Below are 12,355 nucleotides of genomic sequence, written 5' to 3' on the forward strand. Positions count from 1 at the left end.
ACACACCACTCGCATACCATACTCATCCGTCCATACACCACACCACTCGCATACCATACTCATCCGTCCACACAACATTCGCCGCATAGTAAATGGGAAGTCGCAGAGTACATTGCCAGTTGGCATCGAATTTCGGATATAATTTGCCGGAGTGGCATACTACTTCTAACGCAAACAATCCAGCAGCTTTCACCGTCACGGACGACTAACCCAGCCAGGCTGTCAGCTCGCGAATACGAGCTTCACTTGACGAGCCAGTTCACATGAATGGTCTCGTATTTTCACCATGAAAAACGTTCCGTAATACCCTCAGCTACTCATTTTTCACATTTTCGCTCAATTTGCTTTACGTGATAGACCCCCTAAGATCATAAATTGGGACTGACTCTGTGATTTTCTTTAACTGGAAGCCGAGAGAATACCGATAACAGCGCCGCCCGTCGGTTCACTGCAAAGTTATAGAAACCAAATTGTCGACTGATTGTGTCGTGAAAGGTTAGTCTAGTTTCCGTTGTGATTTGGCGTGCGTCCGGTGAATTCAGGTGAATTGTTTAGTGATTAGTGATCAAAACTATAATTAATTGTGGCAATATATATCCATCAACAATGCCAGCATATTGCAGTATGGAAACGTGCAAGAATAGTTGGCGGCACAATTCTGGTATTTCGTTTTTTCATCTTCCCAAAAATCCAGAAATGTAGGTATATTATCATTTTCAGGTTAATATTTTATAAAACTATATTGAAGCTGTTTTGTTTTCGCTTAGAATAATTTCGACCAATAGAAGTTTGAAGTATAATATAGATTGAATGTTCTGTTAGCCTTTAACCGATGTGGGATTTCATGGATTCCACGTACATGTAATCTTTGTCTTTCAATTCCATTACTCAGCTAAAGGTTAAGAAGTATAGACAGATGAGTCGATTTAAAATCGTAAGGAGGACTTTTTCACAAATTAAAAGAAATCAGTTTAATAAACTTTGAGTTTATTAAATGTGATATATTAATTAAAGGACATTTGGAAGATATTGTTATAAAGTATTCTGGTTTCAGTCAAAAACAATGGTTACGGTTTGCTGGGGTCAAGAAAAATGCTGCTCCAGGCTTTAGAATTTGCATTGAGCATTTTGATGACTCGTGTATTAAAAAGCGATACCCGAGGCCTCTGTTGTATCGCCATGCTATTCCAACACTCATAGGATCAAATAGTAAGTAATAGTACAAGCTGAAAAGTTGCAAAAGTAAATGCCTTCGAAGTTCAATCTCAGTATGTATTCATTTATTTATTTTATCATCTTTATGAGCTAATTTGAAATGACACGCTTTATCAAATTTTACTTCATATTAAAACTATGTAATATGAAAGAACAAGGTGATGATAGTGTGTCAATTTCAGCTTTTAAAACCAAAAAGCGGAAACTGGATATTGATGATAGTGACCACAGTTTGGAAAATATGGAAATAGAAGAGTCATCAACAATGCAACCATCAAGCACATTGCAGTTAGAAATAGAATGTAGAAAAGTTAGGAAACCTTTAATATGTGGTAAGAATTTTACAGATATTTTTTTACATAATTTAAGGGACTGTCTTAACTGTGAATATGGATCGATAAATGTGTACATTATGCTAAGTTCTCTTTTGTGATTTAAATATTGAAAAGAATTTAACTGCATATTTTAAGGATATTGTCATGTATCCTTTTTTTACAAAATATTCAATAATGCCATAATTTCAATCGGGACAAAATTGTATATATTTAATTTCAATTAATTATGATAAATTATTATTAATAATTAAATCAGTGAAGATAGTACCGAAAAAATCGTCTTGTTTCATTAATAGTAGACAGAAGACAAATCTATAGTACAAATAATTCTAATCACTGCTTAATTTATGTCTGAAGTTTCATATTCATAGTTTCCTTAGACCATTGGGAATTGTATTTATTAATTAAATTATATTTATGTTTGTTTTATAAATACAATAGTAAATGGAATATATATGTATTCCATCTTTCGAATTGTGATAAAGGATTATAAGATTTTATGAACTACATAGTTTATCATTTCTACATCACATTCCTTGTCTTGTTATGGTTGCTATCTGTTTTATTTTTAATGTTTATATGTCCTGTCTGTATAAAGCTGAAGCGTATTCATTTATTTGCAATCTTTTTTCCTGTATGTGTCAATGCATTAAGATTTTTCTGTAAAATATATTGGGAAGGGATACTATTTTCCTGTGTGGCTGGAAGTCATATAAAGAAGAGCAATAAAATAGCCCAGTTAATCCTTATTGGACGCTAGCTTTTTATACATGATTCTCCCTAGGCTGTAGTTGCTAGGTTGTAGTCCATCTTATCACCTCACTCGTGCCATACGACCACAGCGACAAAGTATTGTGTTACATGAAAGGTGACTTACGATTGTTAAGGGTTCAGTTTGCAACATTAAGGAGATATGAAAGTGATCTCTGAGAAGTCAATCGTTTATGAATCTTTTCACTGAACTAGGTGTATCGAATCGTTTACAACTTTGTAACGTGAATATGGGGGCTATAAGAAAAGTTTTGACAACCATAAAATTGTCATCTATTCAATTTTTGTCATTGTCATTGTCAACTATTTAATTTTTTATACAACAGTTTAAAAATGTCTGTAAACAAATTGTTTAAAAATTGAATTTGAATGGTCATCAGAACCTTTCTTATAGCCTCCATATTCACGTTACAAAGTTTTAAGCGATTCAGTACAGCCGCCTCGGAGAAAAGTGTCACCAATGAAACCTTTTTGACGCCACGTTATATCACCTTAAGGTTCGGTTCCACAACTCGCGTTAACCAAACTTTAACTGGTTTACACCCGCTTTAAATCTGCTGTAAACCAATTAAACTCTGGTTAATTAGAGTTGTAGAACCAAACCTAAGTAGTATATGGAACTTACAACTTTTCTTAATTTCATGTGTGGTATGATGGTAATAACTCAGACCCTTTCAAGTGCAATGGTCAATCACATGTATGGTACATTCACTCACGCTCATAACCTTTTCACTTTCAGTCTAGGGATTTGACATTTCCCCTCGAAGAATACAGAATCGGGTAATTAAATTTACGTGAGATGACAGTACGAGAAGTGAACACTTTCATCGCGGATACAGAATCGACTCCCTGAGGTTAAGAGGTTAAGCCTCGGTATTGTGTACTTGTGGCGTTATCGAGTTAGCTGTACGCGCCTTTTCCCTCTATTTGAGATTATCTTATTACTCCGAGCATTGAAAGAAATTGTGTGTACGTACATATGTACATACTTGAAGTGATACAGTGGAAAAATAGCAAATAAACAACGGTCTATTTTAGGCCCGGTTCCACAACTCAAGTTAACCGAAGTTTAAGTTTAAACCAGGTTTAATGAAAGTTCCACAACTCCTTAAACCACGTTCAAGCAAGCAATCGTCGGTCAAATCTGAACGGCCAAATTTGAGCGTTTAAAGGGTTAAACCTCGGTTATGTATACCCGTGACGTCATCAAGCTATCGTGCGCGCCTCTTTGCCTCCTTTTGAGGTTATGTTCTTATTGCTCCGAGTATTGAAGGGAATTAAGTGTATGCACATACATGAAGTAATACACTGGAAAAATGGCAAATAGACAACGGTCTATTTTAAACCGTCGCATCTTCATGACGTATACTGGCATATGAGAACTTAGCTGTCAAGGGATATAAGTGATTTTTTTTTTGCAAAGATAAACATCTCTGTGCTTAATGATATATATTTTCTTGCATTGCAAATTTTGTCTTCATAATGTATTATTGCTGTGTTAAGATTCACAAGCACTTTTTTTCATTCTAAGGGAAATGTTTGCAATGTAAGAAATATATAAGTTATCCGACACAGAAGCTTTTGTCATTATAACTAACAGTAAGTCATTTATACTCTTTGGCTTCGTATATTATCAGATAATTGTTCTATCATTATATACCTTCATCATCCACTCTTCCCAACATCAAAAAGGGCAGGTTATAAAAAGTATTTATTAATTCGTTAGAATGTATGCAATACATGCACATTTACTTAGGTATAAACATTGTTTATAAAAATGATGGCACTTTGTAAATATAAAAACTGATTTACTACAAAATGGAGTGTAGAAATTTTCTTTCAACATTTCTTTGTGAATTAATAATTTAATTTGTACTAGTTCAAGTTCAGCACGTTCCTTCTCCATTTGAAAGTTAAAAATTTCTCTCTCTACCGATGCTTTTGAGTGTGCCCCGTCTTTAGAGTCTCTCCACATATTAGAAAAATGTTTCCGTATTTTCTTTAGATTATTTCAGCATATTTTCAATGTCTCTGTCCAAAGATTGTTACCGATAGTAAACTCATCGGTTAAAGTTTTCCAACGTACGTCATCTTTTGCTCTGACAGCATCTATTCTTTTATTTTCAATAATATGTTTATAAGTCGCCATTAAATTAATTAAATTCTCTTTTTCTATATTGGAGAATTTGGAATTCCGCTTTGTCATTCCTTCCACACTTGTTAAAGCAGAGAGACAATCATTGAAGACGTTCATTGACAACGATATGTAGTTGATTGCAATCTTTCTTCATTTTAAATACAATACCCACCTTTCTATACGCATTTCTCTTCCTCCCGTATGTAAAATTTGATGTTAAGTATTCGGTGCCGTTCGCACATTTTAATGTATTTGGCGCGAAACTCTACCGAGTTTCCCGATACTCTTAAAGCTTATCGAAATGGAGGGGACGTAGGTAAGGGTGGGGGTATCCGGAGGAGGTTAGACAATAGATACAGACCGTAATATTCTCGGTTATGTTACTCGATCTTAAATTCTTGAGAATTTAAAAACACTGAACATGCGATTTCTCTCTTACTCTTCACTCCTGGTTTGTTAGCCAATTTTTAGACCCGGTTCCACAACCTGAGTTAACCGGAGTTTAATTGGTTTACAGCAGACTGAACTGGAGCATAAACCAGTTAAACTTCGGTTAACTCGAGTTGTGGAACCGGGCCTTATACACCATCACGTGCTAACATGGGATTTGGGCTTCTATGGAACTTCTGAATTCTTTGACAAATCGGTAATAACATAGCGGGATACCGGTGCCGCCATCTTGTAACGCCGTGGCAAACGGTGCAGGGTCAGAAGAATTCCAAATACTGTCTGATTCTCGATTCCAGTCAGGTCTAAAAGACTTTCGCTTTCCCTCCGTTGGTGTGGCTTCATTGGGGCCGCATTAAATTCCCGTGGCCTTCGAAGAGGTCCGCCGAGGTAAAGTACTGTCCGATGTCGGTACTGCCCTTTCCTAACCTAAAAATCGAACGAAGGTCTCTATTTACAATAACGCGGACGCTGCAGCGTTGCCGTTTCCTTTTGACGCGGGTAGTAGGTTTGAAGCAACTGGTATAGTGGGGACCTTAAAGGATATCCTTGTGAATGTATTATTCCATATCTCGGAATTTTAGATTCACATTATGAATAAACTTAATTGTCTCCTTTATCATACAATTTTTTTTTTCGTACCTTGACTCAGAAACATGGGCTTTCTATGTGATATAGGAGATGTTTAATTGTAAGTTCACCTTCGATACTATCATTTGGTCATTACATTTATTGCAGAAGTTGTCGACATGCCGAAAGGACGACTTATAACCCGTTCTGTTACCAACACACGTCCTATAAACATGACGCTTAACTTGGAGTGCACCGAAGAAGCTCTGAGCGAAGCTCAACTTATGTCCAGGATTAAGTACAAGGAAAACTTTGACAGAGTATGTTGATGTTTGATGATTAAATGGATGTTTGCAATTTTTGTATGCTTGTAGGGTATCGAATTTAGTTTAAAGGATTGAAATGTTAGTTTCTTGCATAAAAAGAAATATAAATTTTAGTAACGATTCTTTCTTCAATTATATTTTATTTTAATGTACTCATAGTTGTCTGGTTAGTTATTTTGTATACTATTCTTGTTCAAACAATAAAACATGTTCCAGGTTAGTGCAATTTTAGAGGAATTAGTAAAGGATCATGGTGGTAAATTAATTTGTCAAGTCGGAACTGTCAATGGTTACCAGTACACATTGTGAGTATTAGAGAGATCTTGTTGAAACTGAAAAGTTTTGTACGCCCTGCTATTTTATTACAAAGATCATGGAAATTAGTAATTGGGTTGTCTTAAATTATTAACATTATTCTTCATTGTACAATTGAATATATTTATGAATTTAAATTCCCTTTTTTCTTCTTCATCAGACCTGGAACTGCACAACCAGCACCTATGGGTGCTAAATCCAGCTCTCAGCCTATGGTGAGCACAACCAACAAATTAAAGGTCAATTAAAAGTTTTGCCACTATGATTAATTAGTACTTGAATAAGCTAACATTTTAATTGGTAATTCTATGCACATTTCTAGAATCAGGGAAAGGCCCAACCGATAAAGCTTAACATGCTGAATAATACTAATGCCAGTCAAGGAAATATTCAACTTGTTATGGATCCTAGGATGGGTGTCATTTTAGGAACTGTAGCTCAAGCTCAACAGTCTACTGGTACATAAATAATGATATTTTGCTGGTACATTATTTAATTTTGATAGTAAATGCAGATTTTATTGTGACACAATTTCTATATGATTGTCAAGGAATCGTAACAATTAGAGAAATTTAATTTAATTGTATATTCATACCGTTACAGCACCTCCTGTAACAACCACTGCAGTGACAACGGTAGCACCATCTCAGCAAGAAAATGTACGTATTTTTATAGACTTATTTCTTTATTTCTTTTTTACACTGTTATCTAATAATTTATTCAGCACTAAATTGATTTTAATTCCTTTCCAGTATAAATATACCCGATCGGGGAGAAGAACAAAAGTTCTACAGGTGCAACAACCTGACATAATTGAAGAAGTTAGTACAGTGATTTAATATCTTTCTTAATGTATTTTTAATGCTTTTCATTTTAAAAGTTTATTATTAACAGCCACCGCCAACACCTACTCAGCAACAGCCCCTTCCACGAGGCAGACCAAAATCTGTAAATGCCACACACGTTGTCACTCCAAGTAAAAGAATTAAATTTCTTTTTAATTATATCGCAATAGCCATATAGTTGCAATACGAATCAAATGATTTACAGCCACAACTAGTCCTCAAGGGGTGACAAATCTTAGAATAAAGACTGTGAATAAACAACAGGTACCAGCGACTGTACCTAGGCCAACAGAGCACACAAGTATTGGTGGAATTTCAGTGGGAAATAACACTGCAGGTCACAAGAGTTATATTTACATTTTCAAATTTATTAAAAGACATTTAAAATGTTAAATGTCTTATAGTTTGAAAATCTTTTATTTTTACCTTAGCTGGAGAACAGATAGATGAGACGAAGAAGAACCAGCCTGATGGCAGAGAGATCACTTTTAATAAGATGAATGGAGGTCGGACGTATCCATCATTGGTTGTAGTAGCAAGGCCTAATCTTCGAATAAAAGATGTAGCACCGCAGACGGCTCAAAAGGATAGAGCAGACTTAGGTATTGTATTCATTATTTTCCATTTTCATGAATTGTGTGAACATATCTTCTGTATTCAAGACTTAGGGAACGTCTAAGCGAATTTGTTTCGATGATTTTATTTGATTTTAGATATGAAAGTGAAAAGCGTATTAATGTTTTCTGCAACAAAGTTTGCCGAATGGCTGATTCAGCAAGGTTTAGTACGCTCTGAACAGTATTGCACTACGCACAGCAAGGGATATCAGAAAATCAAATTAAAACTAGGAATGTACAGCGACACAGGGACATTCCCATATTCCGGTGGATACGTATGGATTTCTAGTTGCTGTCCAGACCGTTTTGTTTCAGTTTTCTCAGGTTCATTATTTCAAGGAGCCACTCATACACCTACCGTACTGTTAAAACTTATCTATCACTGGGCTTGTCAAACCAACGTACAAAATGTGGTGTCATGGGTAAAGGTACCCAATTTTTATGTGAAAAATTTTTACACTAATCTACGAAGTGTCTGCACTGCTGCGGTATGGGATAAGTGTAAAATGATGGGTGGGAAGAATTCAATGATACAAGTTGGTGTAATTAGTCTTGGTACGACATCACAAGATGGAAATCTTCGCCAGGTAGTTTTACATTTTTTACATTTGCTTTAAAGATGAATGGATTATTTTAAGTTGAAATTTTTGATATCGATCTGAAGATATTAGGGAAGGTGGAAGTACTAATATCTTTGAAATGTCAATAAGGTGACTTTGTTGTAATAATTAGGTGAAGGTGGAGGTGCTCGGTATTTTAGATCCAGAAACTCTGGAATTACGATTGCGAGCTTGCGAACCAGTTCATGATGGAGACCGATCATTCAAGAGACGATTCAATAATATCTTACATCCCTTGAAGGATTGGGTGCATAAGGATTCTAAAATTCTGACAGACTTTACAGTCGATAAGAGCACCTTGCAAGAAATGGGATTTACTAATATAACGCAAACAGCCTTCTCTGAACAGACTACTAGGAACTCGCCTAGTAATTATCATATTATGGAGTATTTGAGGAAAATCGTGCCCAGAATGTTTCAAAATACTCTTAGTTTACTTAGCAGAGAGATGATACAACAATTTCTGGACGAGTTGGTGTGGAGAGAACTCTTTGGTTCAACGGCATGGCGAGCTTTTGACAATATCATCACACACATTGCGGAACAAACTAGATTAGACACCAGTCAGTAAAACTCTTATATTTGATGAACAGCTTCGTAAACATAGTTTCTCGCATTTGTTTTCTCATCAGTTAATTGAAAATACTTTTCACGCTTTGTTGTAGACGATTGCCTGCTGGATCGTCTGCAAAAAATTGCAGCAAATCCATTTCAGGATTGGTCGTACTCAATGTCGAATCCACCTCCTCTTGCACCCATGAGTTTACCGAAAGAACCACTGCCAGTGCAATCCAATATCGAACCAGCTCCGCCACTCATCAAGCCAGTCGATCCACCTCCCGTAAGACCTGGACCTGGTAGAAGGGGTAGAAAAAGAATTCACCCTCTTCCAACGCCGGAGGAAAGGGAACAGGTGAAGAGGGCAACACCGGATTCAAAAATAAAAGATAGAGACAACAAAGGTGAACAGGTGCATCTACAAGAACATTACTATGCTTCCATGGAAGGGGATAAGAATACACTTCTGAAGGAACATAAGAGTTCTTTGTTTGTCAAGGTCGGTGGAAGGGATCCTCTTTGAAAGACTTAGTGATCTTAGTTCAATGGGCGTTGACGATTTCTGTGATCTCCGGTTTCAGTGTTTTTTGTGTTCCTTTGCGATGCGGTCCAATACTGATGTGATGGAACATATGATCGTTCACGTGCCACCTCAAGTACCAGGCCAATTGGAATCACCAGTGTGCCGCTATTGCTGCACAGCTTTCTCATCGAAACACCAAATCAGTACTCATGTTGCAGAGACTCACAGTACATTTGGCCAGAGCAATGGCGATATGGTCGTGTGTGCCATTTGCGAGCAAAAGTTTGGTAAGGGAATACTCTACGAGTTGACTTTTATATCTCCAATTAATTATTTAACTCTCAAATATGTTTATCCTAAGTAGAGATTTAATCGATATGCTCGTTTACTACGATGGTAATAAGTTTTCGTACTTTGATAATTTATGAGTTTTACAATGTACTACTTGAAAAAACCGCAGGAAGCAGCTCTCTACTGGCTAATCATTTATCGACAACTCATAATCCTTCCGAAATGCCATATTTGTGCGAGGCTTGCGGTTACCGCACATCCAGCCACAAAGACGTCATCGATCATTTCTATCATGCACATGAAAAAGGCGAGGGCTTACAGTGTCCATTCTGTCTGAAAGTAAATAAGTTTCATTCAAAAGAGTAGAGATTTGTGAGCGAAACTCTATAACGACTTTATATATCATTTTGAATGTTCTCTCAGGTAATGCAGTTGATGGTCGATGGAGCGCCACATCCACCAACAATTCACGCATTTCTTCTGCACATGCAACGGCACATTGTACGAAGGGAGGAAGGTCGTGGAAACAAATGCAGCAGATGTTGCTTGTGGTTTAATCAAAAAAGTGCTTTAGTTCTCCATCAGAAACACCTACACGATCAAGTGTCAGGATCTAGTAAGAAATTATAACTTCTTTTTTAATACCAGAGAAATGTATTTCAATTCAGCCTGACAAGAAGTCATACTGAATGGATTTTATTTACTTGTTAGAAGTTGTACCGTACTCAGGAAGCAGTACCACCATAATGGTTCCGAGGCATCGCCATCAAAATAAACACTTTGAAGTGGACAGTCCTCCAGCCAAGTTATCCTCGGATGATTCTATCAAAAAGTGGACTACCGGACCAGTTAAAATTAATGCTCCGATTAGCAGCCTCCAGTGTCAAGAATGCGAAGAGGACATTGACGAGCCAGATCACTATCCGTAAGTATAAATTCAGTTAATATGGTTATCTAATACGAAACGTCCTGGGCGATATTAAGTTATATAATGTTCATTAACACAGCGGTGAGCAAAAATGTCAACAGTGCCGCTATGTAACGTGTTGCTGGCGAGCGTTCAAGGAACACCAGCAACAGATACACAAGGAACGACCAAAGACGGGCTTGGTCATACTCTCTCCGTTGATAAATATTCCTCTTGAAAACAGGATGCAATGTCCTTGTGGATTTATTACTGTCGATGGGAATCAACTTGGTAAGTTCCATAAAGAAAATGTATAAATTACTGGTGACTCACCCATCAGAGAAATCAAGAAAACGCTCGCATGGCCATGTTCTCGCCGACTTACTTCGCTAAATTCGTCTATTATCCGGTTTATGGATTAATTGTACACCCTGCTGATCGCCGTAACTGGGCTGTCGGCAATTGTTATCCAGGACGTAGTGGACAAGTACGAACAAGCACAAGCGCATCGCGATTACTTTGAGATCGGTACAGATGAAGTGAACATTGTACTCTGTTAACGAACTTAAGGTGATACGAAAGGGCCAATCAATATATATAAAACGTAAAAATATTTACAAAACTTTCCTCCAAACTGGATGCACCAAATCATTTAAAACTTCATCACGAGATCATGGAGGCTCTAAGGAAGTACGTGGTGCTAATGAAATTTCATTATTAAAAAAAGGAAATATGTATTCTGTGTTCCAGTCTGGGATAAGTAAACAATTTTTTAATCGAAAATGAAATTTCATGAGCACTAGGTTCTTCCTTAGGGCCTTCATAATCACATGCTGAAGTGCTCGTAAAGTGCTCGAAAAATGAAATTTTACGAACATCGCGTTCTTCCTTGGGGCCTCCATAATCGCGTGTTAAAATTTCAAATAATTGGGTGCACCCAGTTTGGTGAAAAGCTATATATATATACATATAGAGTGATCCTTTCGTATTACCTTAACGAGAGAAAAAACCATTAAGAGAATTCACAAAGCGAACAATATTCGCCAACACGTGGTTAACATAGGGTGGCTATGTGCCCGATAATAAGGAAGCGATGGGTAATTCGTTCGTTGTTTTTAAAGAATATAAAACTTCTTTACCTTTCTACCTTATTGTTTTTTTTTTCTTTTTCAACTTGTTCAGTACATTTGTATTATCCGTGATTTTGAATTATCCTGGCACCCATTTCCAATCATTACTACGGATAATCGAGAGTTCACTGTATGTAGACATAGAATGGAAATACAGAGAAGCACCTTTCTATTCTACGAAAAAGAACGATTCTCTAAGAAATGTTCCAATTATGAATATAAGTAATCTAACTTATTGCATTAACTTTTGATGTTTCAGCAACGCACTTGATAAAGTGCAAGAGAATATCCGCTTATCCAATGGAAGAGCCAGGCCCATCAGGAATGCTGGACAGTTTGGGACTCGTTCCGAAGGTCGTAACGGACATTCGGTAGATACACCTTCACTTGTAAATATCGTTACCTGGAGAATTATGGAAAGCGCGAAGACGCAAAGAAGTTTTATTTCTCTCGTTCGAACGACGCTTGCACGAAGACGAGCAACTCGCTTTCGTTTGTAACCCACGGTACTTTGTGATCGAAGATGTCGCCGTTTTTAGAACGCGATGGTTGTAAAAGTGTATCTACTCCCGGGGAACGTGAGTCCGTGGTAATCTTCGTTAAGGATGCTTATGATACGAATAAAGTTAGAATTTCTGAGACGTAGAGCCTCCTTGACTCTCTTTGCAGTAGGTTTTGTACGTTACATGTATTATACAAATTTGTTTTCCCAAGTTTAATCGACACATCTAGCGCGGAAAAGGGAAAT

At 36.8% G+C, this 12,355-nt stretch overlaps 1 protein-coding gene across 9 annotated transcripts; it reads left to right on the forward strand.

Moving 5' to 3' along the window:
• The first annotated feature begins 113 nt into the window (after positions 1-113).
• On the forward strand, positions 114-12,246 carry LOC105702483. Of its 9 annotated transcripts, none has more exons than XM_012430082.2 (21): positions 114-698; positions 1,055-1,209; positions 1,398-1,547; positions 5,644-5,795; positions 6,018-6,106; positions 6,277-6,355; positions 6,439-6,574; positions 6,720-6,775; positions 6,869-6,937; positions 7,011-7,092; positions 7,167-7,298; positions 7,393-7,563; positions 7,675-8,165; positions 8,311-8,761; positions 8,864-9,255; positions 9,338-9,566; positions 9,740-9,909; positions 9,994-10,186; positions 10,282-10,495; positions 10,578-10,768; positions 11,867-12,246. In XM_012430082.2, the coding sequence occupies exons 1-21, from the start codon at positions 607-609 to the stop codon at positions 11,980-11,982; spliced, it is 3,810 nt and encodes a 1,269-aa protein (XP_012285505.1). In that variant the 5' UTR covers positions 114-606; the 3' UTR covers positions 11,983-12,246. The 9 variants fall into 9 exon arrangements, with proteins under 9 accessions (XP_012285505.1, XP_012285506.1, XP_012285508.1 ...); XM_012430083.2 differs by having other exon boundaries at positions 6,277-6,331; XM_012430085.2 differs by having other exon boundaries at positions 114-661.
• Positions 12,247-12,355: the final 109 nt, after the last annotated feature.

The sequence above is a fragment of the Orussus abietinus genome, unplaced genomic scaffold (assembly GCF_000612105.2).
Source record: "Orussus abietinus isolate OABI.00-Male unplaced genomic scaffold, Oabi_2.0 scaffold309, whole genome shotgun sequence".
Taxonomy (NCBI): Eukaryota; Metazoa; Arthropoda; class Insecta; order Hymenoptera; family Orussidae; genus Orussus; species Orussus abietinus.